The sequence below is a fragment of the Myxocyprinus asiaticus genome, chromosome 15 (genome assembly GCF_019703515.2).
Source record: "Myxocyprinus asiaticus isolate MX2 ecotype Aquarium Trade chromosome 15, UBuf_Myxa_2, whole genome shotgun sequence".
NCBI lineage: Eukaryota > Metazoa > Chordata > Actinopteri > Cypriniformes > Catostomidae > Myxocyprinus > Myxocyprinus asiaticus.
The window spans coordinates 34,945,119-34,969,105 of NC_059358.1; the positions used below are offsets into that span (position 1 = coordinate 34,945,119).

Sequence of the window (23,987 nt, forward strand, 5' to 3'; positions counted from 1 at the left end):
ATACTTCGTTTTTCCACGTGCCATTCTGTCTCGCACACGGTTGAGCACTCAGCCTTCCAACGTATACCCTTGTGACTGTGAGCCCATACGGATGTGTTTGACGCATACACACCACAAATTGTAATCCTCATTTGGCATGGTCAACAACAGGTGGATGAGTCGACCTTAAAGAGGGTCACAAAGCATTCATGGTGCACATGCGTCAAAAGCATCTGTATGGGCCCACGCAAACTGTGCTGATGATCAAATTTGCATCACATGAACTGCGTGAGACGTACCGGAATGCTGTAAACCAAAGTATACTTTGGACTTCAGGAGGCAGCATAATTAAGTTGCCGACCTTATGGAACAGCGTTTAAGTCTGGAGTGATTTGATGTCTTTAAATGCTGCCTCCATAGTCAGCTTACTTGATTTTGGAACAGAGCATCTCTCTCTATTCCTGATCTTCAGAGCAAAAAGAGATGGGAGAAGAGATACATTCCCCCCTGCCATCTCCTCAAGTGACGGGACTCGCACAGGCATGCAGGCAGCATATGTGCATCGCACGTGCTTTAATTAGTGATTGAGGGATTTGTCACTTGGCAACTTTTTGAGCTGGTTCTCCTCTCCAGTAAGCAGCTTCAGAGCGGCCCCAGAGCAGACCAGTGCTGTGAAGGGGAGTAGGCATCACTTCCACTTCTAAAACATATGCATAATAAGTCCACTGATATCCATTCCAGTCAGGTGACAGGTGGACTACTTAGATCAGTACTGTCTTAGATCAGCTTTCTGAGAATAATGGCATAGTAACGTTAACCCAGTGATTCTCAACTGGTGGGTCAGGATCCAGAATGGTGTCATAGGTCTGTTCTGATATGGTCATAGACAGCAGGAAAAAACATAGCTAAATACAAATAAACTACTATAACAACTTACCATATAATCATACACATTTTAGGATAGGAATACTAATTTTTAAAGGCCATGCGTCCTATCAAACCGCAGAGTGTTTTGGAAATTCATCTGTCACTTGAAAGAAGCTAGAAAGAAGACAGATAGCAACATGGACAGATGAACAAAACTATGAAAGGAAACAGAAAATATAACCCCGACTACCTTAAATTTGGTCTCACTCCAATGTTTTGACCAACAATGTGTTTTGTGCTATGAATTGCTAGCTGCAGACAACATGAAACAATAAAGATTCAATTTCGTGGTACAATTTTGGTACTGTGTTGAGTTGCCATTTGCCACTTGAAACATACAGTTTAGCAGTCATTATACAAAAATATTTGACACTGTGATTGACCAATCAGAACCAAGTATTCCAGAGAATAATAAACCTATATATATATATATATATCATAGCCTCTATACATTAAATGAAACACTACAGACTGATTTTCTCATTGTGCTTTGTCTATCATTATCTGTCTAACACATATCCACACAAATCAATAAATACTACACAATAACAGTCTATGATCTGTAGTGCATAATGTAGATCTAGTGAACAAGATGTTTCATTAGAGCTCTGATAAAAGGTAACACCACAAAAAGTCATTTATAGCAGGCGCGAGACACTTTGCTGGGAGGTGAACCTGAGCTGTCGACTTGAACTCAGGGACTCTACTGGAAGTGAGAATATACAAACACACACTGCACTTCACCCTTCAGTCTTTCGATGTGTGTGTGTGTGTGTGTGTGTGTGTGTGTGTGTGTGTGTGTGTGTGTGTGTGAGAGAGAGAGACTGCCTTCGGTGATGGTTTCACATGACTGAGTGGACAGGGTTCTAGGTGGATGCGGCTGTAAAGAAAACATCACAAGGTGACAACAAGGTGTTTGGGCAGAGGCTTTCTGAACTGGTAGAGAGATATGGAGAGACATTTACTAGATCTATGACAAGCCACAGATTCATTTGGCAGATGCTTTTATCAACAGTGCATTCAAGATATACATTTATCAGAATGTGCAATCCCTGGGAATTTGAACCCATGACTTTAAGGTTGCTAGTGCCATGCTCTACCAGGTAAGATATAGGAACTAGACATCAAGGCACTGGCTACATTTATTTATTATTTTTAGGTGAACTATCCCTCTAAGCAGTGTTGGGTGTGATCTGATAAAGTAATTAGTAACTGTAATCTAATTACTTTCATATAGAAAGACATGTAACATTACAATATAAATTCTTGTAATCAGATTACAGTTACTTACTGACTTTCAAGCAAGTCAATTACTTTTAAGAATATTACTTGTGTAAAATAAAAATAAAAATCACAGTACAATGCTTGGAACTGACCCTTTGCTAAGCTCTGCCCCCCCGGTTAAGGTTATTTGCTCTGACAAGCTCTGCAGAACTCCCCATTGGATTGAATGGGAGACTGCTATGAAAGACTCAGTTTTTGGCTAAATATTCTCATAAACGGAACAGATATTTTTATCTGGGCTGGTATGAAGAGTGGCATTGTAATGCGTATTTATCTGAAGTTTTTTGTAAAAGAAATAGTTAAATTACACAGTAACTTGAATAAAAAATGTGGAGACTGTGAATCAAGGCAGATGATTACAGTCACTTGAAAAGAGAAAAACGTAATTTAATAGCGATTACATCCAATAACATTAGCAGAAGTGAACAGAGCTGTTTATAACGTCTCATAACACTCATTTTGATGCTGTGAACTGTTGATTTACTATCACATTTACAATGACTTGAATCAATACATAAATGAATTAACATTCAGTTATTAGCTTTAATTTACCTTGGAGCAAATGTACGTGTCGCAGCAGATGTTATATGTTCATTTGGGAATGAGGGCTGACAAATTTTAATCCATAACATGCTCTTCTCCAGATTTATTTAAAGATTATATAAAAAAATAAATAAATAAATAAATAAAAAAACACTGCAGGTATCCTCTCTGGTTAACACGTGTCACTATTACAAATAGTTGGTCCTGTCTGATGTATCTGTTTGGTGGCCCGTCTCTGCCTGCGTGTCGGGCGTGTGGTTGCCTTATGGTTTGCTGTGCGCGTTCTCTGCGCTCACAAATCTTCAACTGAGGATTACTCGTCTCTGCCCGTGTGTCGGGAGTGTGGATGCCTTTCAGTTTGCTGCGTGTCAGCTGCTCTTCTGACAGAACAATCCAGCCATGATGGACCCAGTGGAGGAGCCTCTCTCAGCAGGGAGCTTTACTGGGACGTCAGCAGGATCAAATCTCCGCTACTTACCGGGCTCTGGAGATGATGGCGTCGCAGCTCGCTGAGCCCACCTCTGTTATACAACAACTCCTCCAGTCTCCTGATACCAGCCTCACCCAGAAAGCGCCCTCACCGGCTCCGGCGATTCCCCACATTTCTGGACACTTCGAGCCCTGCCCCAATCCTCCAGCCCCATTCTCAGGTGAGGCGGACTCTTGTTGCACCTTCCTTAAACAATGTGCCGTGTACTTCTCATTGCAGCCCTCTGCTTTCCTCTGTCTGAGTCAATGGAGGCATACATCATCATGCTCCTCACCGGAAGGGCCGCTGTTTGGGAAACCGCCATGTGGGACAACAGACTTCCCTGTTGCACGTCATTCCTAGCATTCGCCATGGAGCTCTGCTGAGTGTTCCCCTGCTGCTGCCAGCTTCCACGGAGGCCGTCCCCTGATGCTGCCAGTGTCCACGGAGTCCATTCCCCTGTTGTTGCCAGCATCCACGGAGACCATTCTCCTGCCGCTGTCAGCGCTCAAGGCCAAGGAGGACGTTTCCCCTTCCCTACCTGTGCTCACGACCAAGGAGGTCATTCCCCTGCCAGTGTCCACGACCATGGAGGTAGTTCCTGTCAATGCCAGTGCTCACAGCCACGGAAGCTGTTCCCCATCACTACCTGTGCTCACAGCCACGGAAGCTGTTCCCCATCACTACCTGTGCTCACAGCCACGGAAGCTGTTCCCCATCACTACCTGTGCTCACAGCCACGGAAGCTGTTCCCCATCACTACCTGTGCTCACAGCCACGGAGGTTATTTCCCGGTCACTGCCAGTTCCCACGACAATGGAGGTTGTTTTCCTGTCACTGCCAGTACCCACGACCACGGAAGTCGTTTCCCTGTCACTACCTGTGCTCACGACCAAGGAGGTTGTCCCCCTCCCTTGCCAGTGCCCACGACCACAGAGGTCATTCCCCTGTCACTGCCAGTGCTCACAGCCATGGAAGCTGTTGCCCTGTCACTACCTCAGCTCACAGCCACAGAGGCTGTTTCCCTGTCCCTGTCAGTGCCCATGACCATGGAGGTAATTTCCCTGTCACTGCCTGTGCACACAAACAAGGAGGTTGTTCCCCTGCCAGTGCTCACGACCACGGAGGTCGTTCCCATCTCTGTCGGTGCTCACGGCCACGGAGACCGTTCCCCAGTCTCTGTCGGTGCCCACGGCCATGGAGGCCGCACTCCAGTTGCAGCTGTCTGTGCTCAAGGCTGTGTAGGCCGTTCACCTGTCGCGGTCAGCATCCACGGCCACGGAGTCCATTCCCCTGCTGCAACCAGTGCCTGTGCTCATAGCCACAGAGGCTGTTGACCTGTCCCTGTCGGTGCCCACAACCACGGAGGTCGTTCCAGTCACTGCCAGTGCCCACGACCACGGAGGTCATTCCCTGGTCACTGCCTGTGTTCATAGCCACGGAGGCTGTTCCTCAGTCCATGCTGGTCCTCACAGCCACGGAGGCTGTTCCCCTGTCACTGCCAGTGCTCAAAGCCACAGAAGCTGTTCCCCTGTCACTGTCAGTGCTCACAGCATTCACGGCCATGGAAGCCATTCCCCTGCTGCAACCAGCACCCACACCTGAGCTTCCTCCCTTCTTAACCCAGCAGCCGCCACCCAGTCCTTTCACCCGTCCAGCGGCCACCGCCCAGTCCGTTGACCCCTGTCCAGTGGCTGCCACCCAGGCCACCAGACCACACCTCTTCCCTGAGGCCTCCTCCCAGGCCTCTGGAACATGCCCCTTTCCTTTAACTCCCTCCCTGGTTTCCCTCCCTTCCCTCCCTTTCTGTTGTGGTTTCTGTTCTATGTTAGTGCTTTTTTTTTTGTCTTGTCTTTTGTTTGATGTTTCCATTTGGGATGCCAGGAGGCATCCCTTTGGGGGGTAATGTCACGGTCCTGTCAATCCGTCAGGCTGGGGTTTTGTCTGACAGGACCGTGACATCATTGTTCCCTGTCTGTCTTGTGTTTCATGTACATTCTTTGTGTGAGCACATGGGTCCGGTTGCGAGTTACCGCCGTATGCTCTTCGGTCAGTCTTGTTCATGTCCAGAGCATGGTGTCTGGATCCTGACTTTCTGTTTGGTCCGGTTTCGGTCTGTGTTGGGATCCGGACACTCATGCTCCATGTTGTTTATTTGTTCCTTCTTTCCCTCATGTGTCTCTCACACTGCCGGCATGCGTGAACAGTGTTTCCATGGGAACACTGATTGTTCCCATCATCTGACATCAAGGTTTAATTCATAAGTTTAGTAGCTCTTTTAAATCAAATGTTTGACCAGAATCGTGCTGTCAATCATTTAATTCAGGCGAAGAAGTCAAATTCCTCAAAGTCACCATCATTTAAGTGACAAACATTTTCACCGGCCTGGAGTTTTCAAGCACAAAAAGCTGGTGAAACTCCTTTAAACCCTTCACTGCTCAAGTACAAATGGAATAAAAGAATGCTAACTAATCTATTCACCGGCTGTTTGTAACTGCTGGAATTACTACTAGCTGACTGATTCAAGGACAAATGAGGGAGAGGCTGAAGGACAGACTGTAATAAATATATCCATCCATAAACCATTAACATTCTCACCCATCCACAACCCCCCTTCACCTCATCCTGAAAATCAGTCTACATCACTGACAACACCAATAATCACGAAATGGCAGAGGCAGTAGCTGCGATTCCGTCTAGACTTGTCAACAGCATAAAAATCAAGTAAAAGGCATATCTATTCAATATTGAGCTCTAACTGGAAATGTATTAAGTTTGAACCCTTGCTGGAGTTTCCAAATAAACCCTGGCAATTATTTAATTATGTTCAAAATGAATTCTGCTGCTTATCATCTTTATGAAGTTGGAGAGGACAAGGTTAAGACATGCTGACAGGTGTTTTCATTACAACACAAAGCTGTCTATTAAGCCTGGGCCTCATCCAAATTTCTCAGTTTGACAGCGATTCCTACATGAGCAATTTAATACTGAGGGTCTTCATCCATCATAAGTATTTTGTCCATCCTGATATACTACATTGCAAACTTTAATTAATGAAGAGCATTAAAAGCATAGTTTAACCAAAAATGAAAATTCTGGCATTATTTATTCACGCTAAAGGTTAGGCTGTACTTTGTTTTCCGTGTGCCATTACTTATTTCACCACACTTGTGGAATGATTATAGGGTCCAATACACCTTTCTCCAGGCTCTTATCGCTGTTCTTAAGAAGTACATCTGCCCAGTAGCTCAATGAGGTACTAAACAGATGTGCAAGCCAGACCCTGGGCAAAGTATTATCGATTAGGAAGACAAACCAGAAATCATCTCAGCAGGAAACCCACTGGCATCGAAGCACAATGTGTATTTGATCACACTGACAGTGTCAATAAAGAGCGTTTAATCAGGGCTTCAGCAGGAAAGTTGTGCTCAAACAAAGAGTGGATTAGCCATCCCACCCCCTGCCTGTATAAGGGCTGGAAATACAATTAACCAAAGCTGACGGATGCCTGATTGCTCTGCGCTGACAGACAGTTACAGAACAGATCTGTTCCGAGATGCACGGACTCTGTGATAAACAACAACAAATGGTACCCAGGCAGTAAATGTAAAGGCACATAAAGAGTGTATGATGCTCCACAACTCAAACCTGAAGTCAACTGTGACCAGCCAATGGAAATAGAGCAAGCAGCGTCATGAAGCTCAAGAAATGAGATGGCGAACCAGCACTCAAAGTGGAGTTTAACTTTAAATGGCATTCACCTCTATCACGTCTCTAGAGGCCACACTGGCCACGTCTTCCCACCCAAATGCACTTAACCCGTTTCTTTCACAATTGGGAACATAGAGTACCAGCAACAAAAACATCAGCCTTCCTGTACATTCATGTGTGTTTACACATGAAAGGCAGGGCGAAACATTTAAGCCTGTGATTGAACTGGATCAACTTGACATTCATTTGATGTCCAGTTTCTATCTGTAGCCATTTACATAGTAGGTAGTTGTGTGATGCATAGTATTTTTAAAATCTGTTCAGACTTTATGTTGTGTATTGTAATCCAGCCTTAAAGACTCTTACTAAACAGCAGCATTTTAAGCCCCAAGTATACCTTGGTCAGACAAGAAGCAAGACGCAAATCTTGTCGTCAGCCGAGTGTTCGAGCACTGAATGCATGCAGCCCGATTTTTCTAACTGCGCATCTTTGAATGCACAGTATGTGCATGCAGCTGGAATTATTTGCAAGAAATAGTGGGTCCACAAGGTGGCAATTCTCACATTTGAGCCATTGCTGTCACAAAGAAATGCTAGAAGATGTAATTGCTGGTAAAAAACAGGAGACGAAGGTAAAAACAGTGGATTTGCACATCTATCAAGAGCGCATGTGTGAGGAATTCAGGAGATACCTGCATTTGTAAAACTCAAGTCTGAAGGAATATGAAGACATCTCTTTGAGACTTAAACTCCTGATGAGACATAGTCAGGAGTCTTACAGCAGTTGTAGCACGCATGCACCACCTGCCTGTGTATGCACGCACCATCAAATGGAGTATACTTTGACAGACTCGCATTCGACTGTACATAGACGCTGAGTGTTCGCGTCAAAATCGAAGTATACTTTGGGCTTTAGTGTACTTCTTCCAGCTCAATCCAGGTTAACCAGACGCTATTTGTGGTCGTATACCGTTGGGACATGCACATTTAAATTATTGTCTTTGTTTTGTTTAGTGCAAACACCAAAAATCTGCGCTACTTGGCTGCCACAATAAATGTTGTGCTAAGGAATTGTGTTTAAAAAAAGATGTTTGTTTACATTTATCAAGGCGGTTTTACATGAGGCTATTTTCCTATTTATGTCACTATAAACACTAAAAGAAACATTATATAGCTCAGGAAATTCAGCAACAGCGAGTATATTCGTCTCCATGTTGCTTTGGAGTACATAAAAGCTAACTGTCGTTTGATTGGTTGTGAATAAATTCAGCTCTGTTTGGTCAGTGACAAGTGGCAGCCGCTGAGAGATAAAATATTTTTATCTTACGCGGTGTGCACCGCAAACAGTCGTGCACAACAAAGCAGCAGGATTCTCGTGAACGAGCTTGGAAAGCAGCGCCACTTCAACAGCCGCCTCGGTTTTGCCGCATGCCGCCTCTCTCATTGAAAATGAATAGGGAAAGTGCGGTGACCGTCTGCTGCATTCAAAACAACCTGGGACTCAAAGCCGAGCTGCAAGATTGCACACTTTGGGGGGATGTCAGCGTAGTTACTTGATTTGCATAATTTATTTAGTAAATCGGGTGCTAAAAACAACACAGACATCCTAAGCAAATAAAAAACTGTATAAGTGTCTATGTAATTCATTCTTAGATAATTCCACTTCACTTTCCTAACTTTTAAAGAACAAAACAATAACTGCGGTGTGAGTTGATGGTGTAGGCTGTCACGATTATGAAATTTGGCTGACGATTAATTGTCAAACATATAATTGCAATTATGATGATTAATTGTCTGTTTTGGGCTATGATGGTTAATTGTCTCTTTTAGGGCTTTCACAATTAATTGTCATATTTCATATATTTAATATTTCATAACTTCAAATATCTCAATCAAATAATAATATAGGGATATATGATTACATTTTAAGGTTTTAAAAACTTATGAATGACATGAAAAATAATGTTTTAAATATCAAAATATTTCTAAATAAAAAAATACATTAAAAAAAGTATCTCTTTTTGGTCAGCTTTACATTGACACTGTTGGTTTGGAACACCCTTATTTTCTATATTTTCTATAAAAAAATCCAATTTTTTTTTTATTATATTGTATTTTGCAATAGTGATCTGATTTAATTTCTTCACTTTACATGTTATTTTAATGCTCTTTGATTAAACCCACAATCCCTTATTTCTCATGAAGCAAAACCTTTGAGATTTTGTTTCATTATTTTATCACTCCACATAAATCGAGTAAGCATGCGTTTCTTCCTCTGTGTCACTGTGTCATTAACGCTGCGTATATGAACTCACAATGACCAGAAACATTCGCCAGTCCATGATCGTTTAAAGTGAAGCCGGAGCATTTTGCGTTCACGATCAAAGTTTGCATTTATTTGTTTATATTTTCGCGGGAGTTTGGCGCGAGCCTCTGCTGACGGCGCGTGCATCAGAGCCATGGAGCTATAAAATACCTGGAGAGAGCTATACGTTAGCATCCCCCATTCATCTCTATGACTGTGCTCAGCTAGCGCAGGGTTCCCAGAAAGCTAGAGGTTGGCTGCCATCTTTGCTCATGGGCGCTCAGTTCCGGGATCGGGTGTCACGTGACTTATTACCCGTCAATGGGAATAGATAGGGAAAAATATAAATCAATTACATGCTTTTAAGAGCCCTTCAAAACAACCCGTCACCAGATGACAATGTTCTATAATGTAATGAAATAATTTAAATTGAAATAGTTCTTGGAAAAAAAAATATTTTGTCATAAAACACGGCTACTTTTGAATGGTTGTCTATGGAGAAACATGCTTTTTGCCATCAGGTGGTGTAGTTCCAGCAACTATCAGCAGGTGCTAACAGGGACCTGATAACCAGCCAATTCCTGACCCCCTGATCAGAGCGCTTGAGAAGCAGTTCATGATCTCTTCTGGACAGGAGCCGCTGGTTGACTTCCGCGGTGCAGCCAGTCGATGGATTGAAGTGATCGCATGCCCTGGCATGCTCAACCCTCTACCACATCTTGCCCTTAGAAAGGTTAGGCCTTAACTTGTAGCAACCTGCACTGCTGTGCTCGATATCTTGAGGAGCTATTTGACAATGATGACAGGAATTTGACAACTTACTTCTGAAATCCATGTTGTAATGTTCCACAACTTGAGACTGTCAAATGACAGTTGCTCTTCTTAACTAACAAGAAGAACCACAATTGTGGTATCTAGGGTTGTGGGGGGGGGGTCTGTTCTGACATGTTGTCTGATAAAGAGGTTGAGCTGTGTTTTTGACAGCAGTGGAGATGCCTTACAATGACAGATAACTCAATATAATCAATACATTATGCTGTTGAATAGCTGATCAGTCCTGTAGCAGTATGTAACATTAATGGTTTTGACAACTTGAAGGTTTTTTTAAACCCAACACCCATTATGTTATGCTGTAATGCATGGCCTCTTGTGGCTTGGTGCTTTAGAAACAGTTTTCCTAGCAATACAATAAAGTTTAGAAAAGAAACAGTGCTTGGTTAAATGCCTTGGTCACCCTGAATATTCTGATTTGCACAGTTGAGCCTGAATTACTGAGCGGAGTTACTATTACTCCATAGTTATACAAGTACACACACTTACCCACAGCAGGTGCATCATACTCATCACCCAGCAGGATCTCTGGGGCAGAGTAAGCCAGTGAGCCACAGCTGGTGGTAAGCTTCTTTCCAGGCTGAAACTTATTGCTGAAGCCAAAGTCAGTGAGCTTCACGAGGCCCTGCTTCTCAAAGAACACCACGTTCTCTGGCTTCAGGTCGCGGTGAACAACATGCAGACGGTGACAGTACGAGATGGCATGCACGATCTGGGCAAAATATTTCTTCGCCAGCTCCTCATTCAGTCCCTCCTCGTGCTTCATGATGTAATCGAACATGTCGCCCCCATCGCCAAGCTCCAAGATCAGGTAGAGCTTGGTCTGCGTGTCAATGACCTCATAGAGCCGAACGATGTTGGGGTGCTGGACCAGTTTCATACAGCGGACTTCCTGGAAGAGGTGGCCGGTCGCAGCCATGTCAAGCTTGGTCTTGTCGATCACCTTGACCGCCACTTTCTCACCAGTGAAGACGTGCCGCGCTAGTTTGACCACGGCGAAATGGCCACGGCCGAGCGTCTTGTCCAGGTCGTACAGTCCGGCAATCTTACCGTCGTACCCGCGTTTGATTCCCGCCATGATTGCTGGTCCTCCGGTGAGACGGAAGGGGGGAGTTGCCCCTGGGGTACGGGTGGGGCTTAAACCGGAGGGAAAATCCAGCTTACTTCAGCACATTGGCTGGTAACAGCAAACCCATGATGGCAGGTTCCTGTTAATCAGAGAGATACAAATAAAAAAATAAATCAGTCATAAAATAATCAGCCATAAATCAATAAGTCACCATTTTTTATTAACATTGTTTGCACTTTATCTTGATATCACTTTGGCCCTCTTAAGTGGGCCAATGGCCATGGCAATTACAGTAAATAATTTTAGCTTTCAAGCTGAAATCTCAGTAAATGGTGAGAGAAATCTGAACATTTACCTACATTTATCAATTGGCTAATCACAAGCATTTTTAGTCGCACAACTAAAAATCTGGAAAATCACTGACCACGTTTACAGGCACTTAAGAAAACAGTTTATTCCAGCGTTTCTGCAGAAAGCAGCATTGTGAAATGTCATGTAAACAAGAATGTTGATTTCCACGTAGTTTAAGGGATTAAGAGAATATGGTTTAACACTGGGTTTTTCCTGGAGAACACGGCTTATTTTGGTCATGCAAATGCATAAGTGCCATTCTTACAGGTTTTTGAGGAGTGTGCATGTTCAAGAACAGACCAGATAACAAACGTCATAGGATGGAGCCCAACAACGTCAACATAGCGGAAAGAATTCAACATTTCTAGGTGTACAGTGAGAAAAGCACATACACTGTATAAACTATACCAATTTATACACACCAATACAAACCAATGCCTCGCACGTTCGCATATATCTGCTCGTACTTGTAACATACAAGTAATCGAGCACTCATTCTGAGAAGAAATCATGGCATCTGTGCTTCTAAAGCAAAGCCAAGTTATATTACAAGGCAATACTTGTGATATTTTGATTCTTATTGAATTATACTCTATTTATTTTCAGTTCTTGTTGAAGTCATGCAAACCAACGGAGGAGGATCTGCTTTTATTGGTGGAAAGAAACTGCAAAGCGAACTCGGAAGCTGATCAGACCAGTGCGTGTGTGTGTGTGTGTGAAATCTCTGAATGCCGACAGAGCACATTGTATAAACATTTTAAAAGCAAACTTTCACCACTTGTTTTTCTGAATAATAACATGGGTACTTGTTTTTGTGGGTTGAAGTATTTGACTACAGAATTACTCGAAAATGCCCATCCCTAGCTTGTATGTTGGGTAAATCCTGGAGTTTTACGTAAGAGGGAAACCACACTATTGCAGCTAGAGCTGGCTGATTTTTTCGATAAATTCGAATTTACGTTTTTTAAATTTTTTTAAATCGTGGAATCAAGGTTTTGCATAAAATATTAGCAGACTGTAGTTGGAATATAAAAGAGAAAAACAAATGTTCACAGCACTTGGCTTGATGCCGCCCTCAGTCTGATAAGCTGAACGTGTGGAAATATGCGCAGCTGCATACTCCAACATAACATAGATTAACAACAGAGAGGCCGATATAAAAGCCAGTAGTACTTCAAGTACGATTGTACAGTGTGATTGTAGTTAGACAAGTTTACACCGGCTTAATCAAACAATAACTATGTTCTGTGTAAGTTGTGTAAGTCATGAAGCACTAAGCTACATTTTCTGAGATGTCAAAAGAAATGTGTGTTTATAATAAAGTGTTAACATCCATGACAGTTATGGGCGCTTCATATCAAATCATATAACGGATAGGTTATAAATGGGAGAATCATCCACATCTCCTTTTACCATGATGATTCAGATAGATCGTTAATTATTGCTTTGCTCTGTGATGTGTTTCAGATGTACTGTATTTATAGCCAACATTTAGTAAGCTAAGCGATCATTTTGACAAACAGCGATATTATTTCATTTTGCTGCTCTGCTCCGCATTTACCAATAGATGGCGCTGTGTGCTCACAGCACTGACTGACATCATTATTTTTAACTGAGCTTTTTGCTTCTGGCGTTTTCAACTACACTGAATTTCTTCTGATATCTGGACTCTATCTGCAGGTGTTTATGGTTATACATACAAAATGATTGATATACTAAAAATACTATTTCTAGATATTGATTTCTAGACAACTTTCTAGATGGACTTGATTTAGATAAATAATACCTAAATTGGCTTTGAGGTATTTTGTAGCTTTCTTATTTTATACTATTATATCAGTGTTATTTTAAATAAATTAGATTTTAATCTATTTTACTTTTACGCTGTTGACAACTTTCTGTGTGTTGCACTTGTTTTATGCATTTCTTTTACACACCTTTGTTTTCTATTATGAATCAAACGTTGATTTTTCTAACCAGGTTGTCTTGCATCCTAATAAGGAACATGTTATTTGAATCATGTTGGAGTTACTTTTTTGAAAAATACCTTTAAATGTAGTAAAATCTAATAAATCGTAAATCGTCCTTAAGTTCGAAAAAAAACGAGATTTTATTTTTTTGCCATATCGCCCAGCCCTAACTGAAGCGCAGATTGCGATGGAAACAAACTCAGCAACATCTCTGGAATACCTCGAAATAAAGTGAAGCAACAGACAATAAAATATAGAAGTCTTCCTCGTACTGTATGCTATGTTTGTTATTTACACAAGCGTCACAGGGAAATTACGTTGCGGTGAAGAAAGCTGCTTATTGAAAGCCAAATATATAAAAGAGTAAAGAGAAAGCCGCTAACACAGCTCATGTAAATGCATACGCCGATTTTGAGCTTTAAAGGAATAGTTCACCAAAAATTTACATTTGCTGATAATTTGCTCACCCTCAGGCCATACAAGATGTATATGACCTTCTTTCTTCATCAGAACTATTCCTTTTAGCAGCTTTCTCACAATAAACGGCTTTCTGGTGTCCATGTAAATGTGGTCACTATTTTTAATTTTAAATGTATTTAAATTATACATTTTACATCACACGTGTTATTTTTAACATGCATATTAATTTACGAATAATCGGGTACTTGTTTTTTTTTTTTGTGGGTTAAAGTACTCGACTACAAAATTACTCAAATGCCCATCCCTAGCTTGTACGCTGGGAAAATCCTGGAGTTTTACATAAGAGGGAAACCCCACTACTGCAGCTAGAGCTGGCTTTTTACCCAGCCTTAGTAGATAACAGTGAAAACCTGAATACTCCTATAACATTACAGAGTAGCTGCACTGCCACAGGCCGTCAACATGGAGCATCATAGATTTGTATTGATCTGCTCTTGTTAGTGAAAAATAAAAGCCACAGGTCTGGCTAGTAAGCTGGTGCTCCAAAGGAGAGGCTGCCTTCTAAAAGTGCTGATGCAATTTCAGTGGCATTAACCCCAGGTCAGCACTGAAGATGACTCCACTGCGAGCTACCATGATTTTCACATGTTCTTAACATCCTGTTTATTCTCCAAATAGCCAAGAATAGTCACATTACTCTTTAGAAAGGGACAAAGTGTAAAATGAATAAGGTTGCTAAACCACACACTTGAAAGAAACACTTAATAATAATAAGAAGAAGAAGAAGAAGAATAGAGCTAGGTATTGACACAGATTTCATGATTGGATTTGATTACTTTTCACAAGCTCTCTATTCGATTCGATTTCAATTCAATATCAATTCATACTGGTATATTTCAGTTATATGTCCATTTTACTTACATTTGAAAGAAATTTTCTCCCAGCTAATGCTGTTAATTACACAGGGGACCTTTTAACTAGCTACAGCTGAAGTCAGACGTTTACATACACTTAGGTTGAAGTCATTAAAACAAATTTTTTAACCACTCCACAGATGTAATATTAGCAAACTATAGTTTATCTACTTTGTGCATGACACAAGTAATTTTTCAAACAGTTGTTTACAGACAGATTGTTTCACTTTTAATTGACTATTTCACAATTCCAGTGGGACAGAAGTTTACATACACTAAGTTAACTGTGCCTTTAAGCAGCTTGGAAAATTCCTGAAAATGATGTCAAGCCTTTAGACCATTAGCTTCTGATAGGAGGTGTACTGAATTGGAGGTGTACTTGTGGATGTATTTTAAGGCCTACCTTCAAACTCAGGGACCGTTTACACGACAACGTTTTCAACTAAAAACTGAAAACTTTTTATGCGTTTTGGCTGTTCGTTTACACGACAATGGTGTTTTGGGGCCTGAAAACGCACACTTTTGAAAACGGGTTTCAAAGTGCAAGTTTTTGAAAACGATGCCGTTATCGTCTCCGTGTAAACATACAGAAAGCGAATTTGTGAAAACGATAACGTTAACATGCATGCGCATGACGTTCAGTCTATAGGCATGCGCGCGAATACTTCAAAACAACATGCGAGACATTCAAAACTACAATGGCGGACTACAGGACTGTGTTTGTGCTGCTCAAGATTTTGAGTTTATTGATGCTTTTCCAGCAAAGTGTAGATTTACTGCATCACTACTACGACCAGGGATCGCCATCTTCATTGTTTGTATTCACCGCTTTGTGGAAGAATGCTTATGTGCACAGGCATATGAAAAAATATCATCGCCATCTACTGGCCTGGCATGCACAATACAGCATTTTTTGTCATTTTCACGGATCCGTGTGAACGGGGATCGTTTTGACAACGTTGTCGTCTGTACACGAAAATTTTCAAAAACGCAAAAGGAAAAACTTTTCCGTTTTTAGTACATCATTGTCGTGTAAACGTACCCTCAGTGCCTCTTTGCTTGACATCATGGGAAAATTTAAAGAAATCAGCCAAGACCTCAGAAAAAGAAATTGTGGGCCTCCACAAGTCTGGTTCATCCTTGGGAGCAATTTCCAAATGCCTGAAGGTACCACGTTCATCTGTACAAACAATAGAGTGCAAGTATAAACACCATGGGACCACTCAGCCATCATACTGCTCAGGAAGGAGACGCATTCTGTTTCCTAGAGATGAATGTAGATGTGAAAAGTGCAAATCAATCCCAGAACAACAGCAAGGGACCTTGTGAAGATGCTGGAGGAAACAGGTAGACAAGTATTTATATCCACATTAAAACGAGTCCTATATCGACATAACCTCAAACGCTGCTCAGCAAGAAAGAAGCCATTGCTCCAAAATCACCATAAAAAAGCCAGACTACAGTTTGCAAGTGCACATGGGGACAAAGATCTTACTTTTTGGAGAAATGTCCTCTGGTCTGGTGAAACAAAAATGTAACTGTTTGGCCATAATGACCAACGTTATGTTTGAAGGAAAAAGGGTGAGGCTTTCAAGCCGAAGAACACCATCCCAACCGTGAAGCATGGGGGTGGCAGCATCATGTTGTGGGGGTGGTTTGCTGCAGGAGGGACTGGTGCACTTCACAAAATAGATGGCATCATGAGGAAGGAAAATTATTTGGATATATTGAAGCAACATCTCAAGACATCAGCCAGGAAGTTAAAGCTCAGTCACAAATGGGTCTTCCAAATGGACAATGTCCCCAAGCATACCTCCAAAGTTGTGGCAAAATGGCTTAAGGACAACAAAGTCAAGGTATTGGAGTGACCATCACAAAGCCCTGACCTCAAGCCAATAGAAAATTTGTGGGCAGAACTGAAAAAGCATGTGCGAGCATCGAAGGCCTACAAACCTGACTCAGTTACACCAGTTCTGTCTTGAGGAATGGGACAAAATTCCAGCAACTTATTGTGAGAAGCTTGTGGAAGGCTACCCAAAATGTTTGACCGAAGTTAAACAATTTAAAGGCAATGCTACCAAATACTAATAAAGTGTATGTAAACTTCTGACCCACTGGGAATGTGATGAAAGAAATAAAAGCTGAAAGAAATCATTCTCTCTAATATTATTCTGACATTTCACATAAAATAGTGATCCTAACTGACCTAAGACAGGGAATGTTTTCTACGATTAAATGTCAGAAATTGTGAAAAACTGAGTTTAAATGTATTTGGATAAGGTGTATGTAAACTTCTGACTTAAACTGTATATTACAAAAATATAAATGTTACTAATATTTAATCAGTTTTTCATCATTTTGGTGACAATTTAGCTTTTAAAATAAATAAATAAGTAAATATATATATATATATATATATATATATATATATATTATCATATTTGTTTAATTGCATGATTTGTACTATTTACAAGGTTTTACACTGATTTGTTAATCACGTGCTCAAACCGGTACTGTCTCTTTAAGAAAAATCAAACCGGTACTGTCTCTTTAAGCTGTTCTGTAAAGAGTGTCTAACTGAGTGCAACGAGAGAGAACTCGGATGGCTTTATCTCATTTGTGCTGTGTGTAATTAGAACGTAAATGTTACTTCTTTTTTTATCAACAACTGAACAGAAAAAGAGAGACATTATTCAATGAAAAATGGGTAGCTAAACATAACTAAACTTTATCATGCAGTGAAAGGATCTCGCTACTGAAATTTTTTCCCACTTTACTACACAATCACTGGTGAGTAGAATATGAACATTTACCTGACGGTGGCTAATCATAGATTTTTTTTTTGTCGTATAGCGTGAAATTTGGTTGCAAATGCGAGTGTTTATTTATTTATTCAGTGACTCAGAAGCAAGCACACAGTATATGCCTGATTTATTTTCTCTCAGTGTGGTATGCAATACGTATAATACATAATATGTACTAGGGATGTGCATGAGTAGTCGAGTAATACAGTATTCATTCTGCACCAGCTACTCAAGCATAAAAACACTACTCGAATATCGCAAATTAATTTTCCTTTGTGCATTTGCCTGCCTGGAGCAGCGCTGAATTACACTGTATTTTCCTTCTGAATCTCTTACTAAATCATGCAGTTAAAATCTTTTCCACTGGGGGCAGTTTGGATGTGTGGTTGAGGCGTTGGAGAGGTAGAAATGGCATCTGTGCTTTCAAGCAAGTTACTTGCAATGTTTTGATTCTTGTTGAATTTTTTGTATTTGGTTCTTGCTGGAGCCATGCAAACCAGCAGAGTGCTGTTATTGTGGAAAGATACAAAAAACTCAGAAGCTTATCAGACCAGTATGTGTGTGTGTGTGTGTGTGTGTGTGTGTGAGTGAAATCAAGATCACCTGCAAAGCGCATTTTACAAAAAGCCAATTTTCACGACTTGTTTCTCTGAATAATAACAAGTGAAATTATAAAATGTGATGGCCTTTATGTAGACTCAGAGTTTATATACTGTATATGCATTATCATAATGGTTTTTATTAATGCACTGCATATTGTTCATTTCATTTCAAAGAAAAGTATAGTTTATCTTATTTTGAAACTGTTGGAAAATTTTTGTGAATAAAACAAAATATAAATTTCACGTAGGTGTCATACGTGTTTTTTTAACACACACTTTAATTTATGAGTAATCGGGTACTATTTTTTTGTGGGTTAGAGTACTTTACAATATTACTTGAAAATGCCAACATTTACCTAAACCTCAACATGATGAACTCGTTTTAATGCTACAGTAACTAAATAAATACTTTTTGCCTTTGTTTAGTTATGAAATGTATAATTCTTTTAGAAATTAAGGCATTTTCTCTCAGTACACTAATACTAGCACTTGGCTGTGTACCCACAGAATGACACAGACACACCAACGCGGAACTATGCAAACCACCATGTTGGCTACTACGCGGAGACCATGGTGTAGGTCCTTTAGCAAGCACCGCTTATTACCCTGCACAGTCTTTAAATGATCATGGTGTTCATAAGAAACAGTCCAAATGAAAAAGCATGTTTCATTAACAATGAACATGACAGGCCACTACAACAGCTTTTGTTTGACCACAGAAAAAATAAAGTCCTTTTTTTGTAAAACAGAGCTTATTTGCGGTTTAAGTGGAGCAATTCAAGGATTTGCATGATTGTTCCACCCATCGGCCTAATGACTATGTTGTCAATATAAACAGCTGATCATTTCTGATATTAATAACCAAGCTCATATTCAAGTGGTGAGAATACTGAGGATAATATTAGTGTATGCACTTATAAAATCTGAATTTCCTCCAAACAAGAAGGCCCAGATGCTTCAAACCCAGCTGTACACAGCCGAGGTGGAAGATTAACAAAGCCACAGTCAAAACACAAAACAGCATTTCAGATTTCAGCTTGGCCAACAGTGCAGCCTAAATAAATCATATCCTGTTTAATGCCCAATACTGGCTGGCCACCAATTACCAAGCTGCTGTAATGGATTCAAATGACCCCAGCTGCACAGTGAACCCTACCTTGAATATTCAATGCCAGAACACTAAAATCTGAATACACTTGTAAGCTTAGTTTTCGCAAGTACACACCAGCAGCTCCACCTTTTTGAGAATTCCTGCTACACAAGCACATCAGCAAAAATCTGCCAGTAAATGGCTGTTCATGGCCATGAATGTCCTGTAACTGTTGTGTAATGTACAGTCTCTCTGATTATAGAGGTGAGGACAGGGTTAAGATCTAAGCCCTGTGATTAAGTCATTCTCTCAGTTTTACATCACTAGACCACAGCATGGTTAGTTTTTACATATTAAAGCCTTTTCACACTGGAGGCCACGCAATTATGTGAAGTGAATCGCCGACGAATGGCCCTTTCACAAAAAAAAAAAAACGTTGTGAATGATCGCTGTTAGCATATTCACACCTTTACAATAGGTGATGTTAATCGACCATCAATTTTACCCTGGTACGGTAGGTAGCTCAGCTGGTCCGCCCTCCACCTGTCACTGATGAGAAGAATAACTACTTGACAAGTTTGCAAAACAAACAAGACAAGCAATTGAGTTATCTAGCGAGCAGATAAAAAAAAAAAATAACCCACTGGGAAAAGTCCCGGTTCTTCCGATGGCCAGTCCACCTCTGCTTCACAGTATACATGTAAATAAAAACATTAATGGAAAAAAAATCGGATTACTTTGTGGCACAATATATATAAAACACACCAATCAGCCACAACATTAAAACCACCTGGCTAATATTGTGTAGGTCCCACTCATGCCACCAAATCAGCTCTGACCCGTCGAGGCATGGACTCCACAAGACCTCTGAAGGTGTTCTGTGGTATCTGACACCAAGACGTTAGCAGCAGATCCTTTAAGTCCTGTAAGTTGCGAGGAGGGGCCTCCATGAATCCCATGCTCAATCAGATTGAGATCTGGGGAATTTGGAGGCCAGGTCAACACCTTGAACTCTTTGTCATGTTCATTAAACCATTCCTGAACAATTTTTGCAGTGTGGCAGGGCGCATTATCCTTCTGAAAGAGGTGACTGCCATCAGGGAATACCGTTGCCATGAAGGGATGTACGTGGTCTGCAACAATCTTTAGGGAGGTAGTATGTGTCAAATGCACATGAATGCCAGGACCCATGGTTTTCCAGCAGAACATTGCCCAGAGCATCACACTGCCTCCGCCGGCCTGACTTCATCCCAGAGTGCATCCTGCTGCCATCTCTTCCCCAGGTAAACAACACACGCACCCGGCAGTCAACATGATCTAAAAGAAAACATGATTGATCAGAACAGGCCACCTTCTTCCATTACGCCATAGTCCAGTTCTGACGATCACGTGCCCATTGTAGGCATTTTCGGCGGTGGACAGGGATCAGCATGGGCACTCTGACCGGTCTGCGGCTACGCAGCCCCATAAGCAGCAAGCTGTGATGCACTGTGTGTTCTGACACCTTTCTATCATGGCCAGCATTAAGTTTTTCAGCAATTTGTGCTTCAGAAGCTCTTCTGTGGGATTGGACGAGATGAGCTAGCCTTTGCTCCCCACGTGCATCAATGAGTCTTGGGCACCACGTATACTGTATACTTGTGTTAAGTACATTTGTTTAAAATCACTGTGCAAGGCATGGATTACTTTTATGCTGCCTAAATGTGACTTTTGGACCGTCAAGTTGCTGGCACCCGTTTACTTGCATTATAAGGATCTGACCAGTGGTGAATTCTCAGGGCCAGCAAAGCCTTCTCTGCTGGCCTAACATGCCAAATACATAAATATTTTTCATCCTTTCATTCTCAGTCACCTTTCTGCATGTATTTTTAATCGTTTTCCACTCTTAATTAATCTACAAATGAATAGAGAAAAACGAAAAGTTTATCCAGTCAGAATTTATTCCTTGATGCTTACAAGCAAAGTGTGACAACTGTTTCACAAATCACATGCCCAAATCTGAAGCAGCTCATGAGTTTGAGCTCCACCCCATCAGGCCTTCAGAATTTCTTCAGAATCCCTCAACAGTGCAAATGAATGAGCAACTTCAGATTGTCAGATTCATCAGCCAATCAGACTGATTTATCTGTTCTTGGTGGGTGTGATCTTTAGGATATGTCCTGGTTGAGGCCTTCTATGTGGCCTTAAGTGACGCAATCACGCTTTTTAAGTGAACTGATATTGCCGTTGCGAAAGAGATGCTTATGGATTTACAAACGAGATGTTCTGCATGACGGTGTGATTGCTTAATTTATTAAACAGGAAAGGAGGACTGATTTTCACCGAGTAAATTGGTAAGTGCTTTTTGCATTGTTATAGCAACATCAGGAGTTTTCTAAATGTAAATTAGGCTGCTTGAGCATTCAGTGTCGGATCAAGTTTTGAAAAGTAGCGCTGCGTTCCATTCAACTCGGAAAGTCAGATTTGACAACTTCAGACTAGGAAAAGTGCAATGGAATTAATCTTGAAGTCAGAATTACAACTTGTAGGCTCGTGCAGAAATTCTCAACTCCGATTTCGCCGAGATGTAGGGGCATGATGTCACACAAACATGTCGACACTCAGGGGGATATACAAAGTAAGTGATAAACATTCACTTTATTAAGTAATATCGATAAATGAGTTCGTTTCCACATTACATGATATTAAATCTTGTTTAACAGAAAAAGGTGTAAAAAACATTATAATCTCTTTTGATAATCGTACACCTGAAGCACAAATGCTAGCGCTGCAGCATTGTTTATCAGTTGGGTTGCTAGGAGACATCTCTAATGAGAGTCAAACCCCTGCTGAGCTAACGGGAGCGTTGCAGTTCCGAATATCGGGGAATAGAATGCATTTATGTTCGGAGATATCAAGTAGGAATATACCACATCCAACTTGAATGGAACGCAGCATAACCGTGTACCCTGACGAAACTAATGTATTGCAAGCAACATTTAAATTGCAAATATTATTAGACAGATTTTTCCAGGTATTAAAAACCTCCTTAGTAGATTCTTCTTGCAAAAAATAAAATAAATAAAACCGTGAAAAAAAATGAAACTGTCGTCGCACGACACAGTTTGCAGATTACATTTTTCTGCTCTGTGTCGGCTTTTGTGAACACAGGTTTTCGCACTGGTTTTAATAACAAGTTCCTTTACATTTTCTTGATGTTTCTATCGATCATATCAGCAGTTATTTATCAAATAATAATGCAATGATGGAGAACTGAAGTACAGATGCATGGTGTCATCAAGCCCACTTTCAGCATGTTAAAGAGATGATCTGGATCGCAGTGACGCTTCACAGCAGTGTGTCAAATCACGGTGGTCTGCTGCATCTTCCGCTATATATCGCTCAGAATTTCGAGTGCAAATTGCATTCAGCAACGAGTTTGTGGACTCGTTTGCACCGTTGCCTGATCTGCAGAATTCCTCTGGTGAATTGGGCACTAAACCAGCTTGTGCACATAACTGGTGATTTTACCGGCCGCAGTTCATCCCCCCATAAGCTGATGATCATTTATATGGTTTCGTTTGCTGTCATGCATGTAACACATTTTCAAAACAAATTATTTAATAGTTAATTTTACAAGCTATTTGATGATTTAAACCTACTTGGAATCCACGCGATCTCAGATACACCTTTCCACGCATCATTTTCTTCAATATGTCCCTGTACGTGGGCAGATACATATCATATAACACTGGTAAATTGCTAACAGCAAGGATTAGCCTTTCCTCCATCTTTCCATCACTGCAGGAGCTGAGAGAGAGAAGGATCACGTGAGCTCTACCATCCTCTATCATATTGGCTGTCGCTCCCAAAAATCGCTCTTCATTTGCATAAAGTTAAACATTTCTCAACTTTGTCACGTCGCTGGACACGCCCACATCCCGTCGCCAACGGTCGCCAGCTGTCATTGAAAATGAATGAGATGAGGTTGTTTTGTCGCTGGCAGTGTGAACGCAGCTTTAGTCTCACGTGAAGCCCTGGCCACTGATAAATATGCTTGCGCTGTGTACATGGATATTTACATATCGCGATATTCATGATATAGCTAAATCTCTATCAACTGACACTTTATATTGTCGCCACGATATACTGTATATCGTCATATCGTTCAGCCCTACCGATTAACTGCATTACCAGTTTGTTTGACTAATACTATCGGTTCAAAATTAACCAAGAGTGTCAGAAAGCCTGTCCTAGGAACCAAAGTTTAGACGCTGTTTCCCAGCCGTTCAGTGTTGCACACAGGATATGAAATATAAGAAGGAAATTAACGGTTGTTTAAATGTTGATATAATAAAAATAGCTAAATATGCATATCTGTCACGTGACAGATATTTTTTTTATTTTTTTTCAGCAAGTATAGACTTTTGTCATGCCTGTTTGGTCACTTGTTTGATTCATGGCTTATCATTTAACCGGTTAATACTGGCGGTTAGTCAGTTAAAGAATTTTCCCTTTTCCCCTAATTTCTTAATGGAGAAATAAAAAACACTATTATTATGATTATTATTATTCAGTATTATATTACTAATGATATATTATTCAACTTCACTGGATTGCAAAAAATGAGAGAAAAGTGTGACCCATTACAAAGTGCACAATCAGTGTTGTTCAAGGTACATAGGACAACGTGTAGCTAGTTACAGATAAACGTTTGCAATATGTTTGGTTGTTTTTAA

The 23,987-nt window shown here is 40.9% G+C and overlaps 1 protein-coding gene across 1 annotated transcript in view; it reads right to left on the reverse strand.

Annotated features, from left to right (window-relative positions):
• LOC127452561 (SNF-related serine/threonine-protein kinase-like) overlaps nucleotides 1-23,987 on the reverse strand; it is a 71,735-nt gene that overhangs the window by 45,673 nt on the left and 2,075 nt on the right. Inside the window, 1 exon segment of the mRNA XM_051718098.1 lies at nucleotides 10,539-11,257. Within this exon segment, the coding sequence (XP_051574058.1) occupies nucleotides 10,539-11,127 (589 nt within the window). The 5' untranslated portion in view covers nucleotides 11,128-11,257.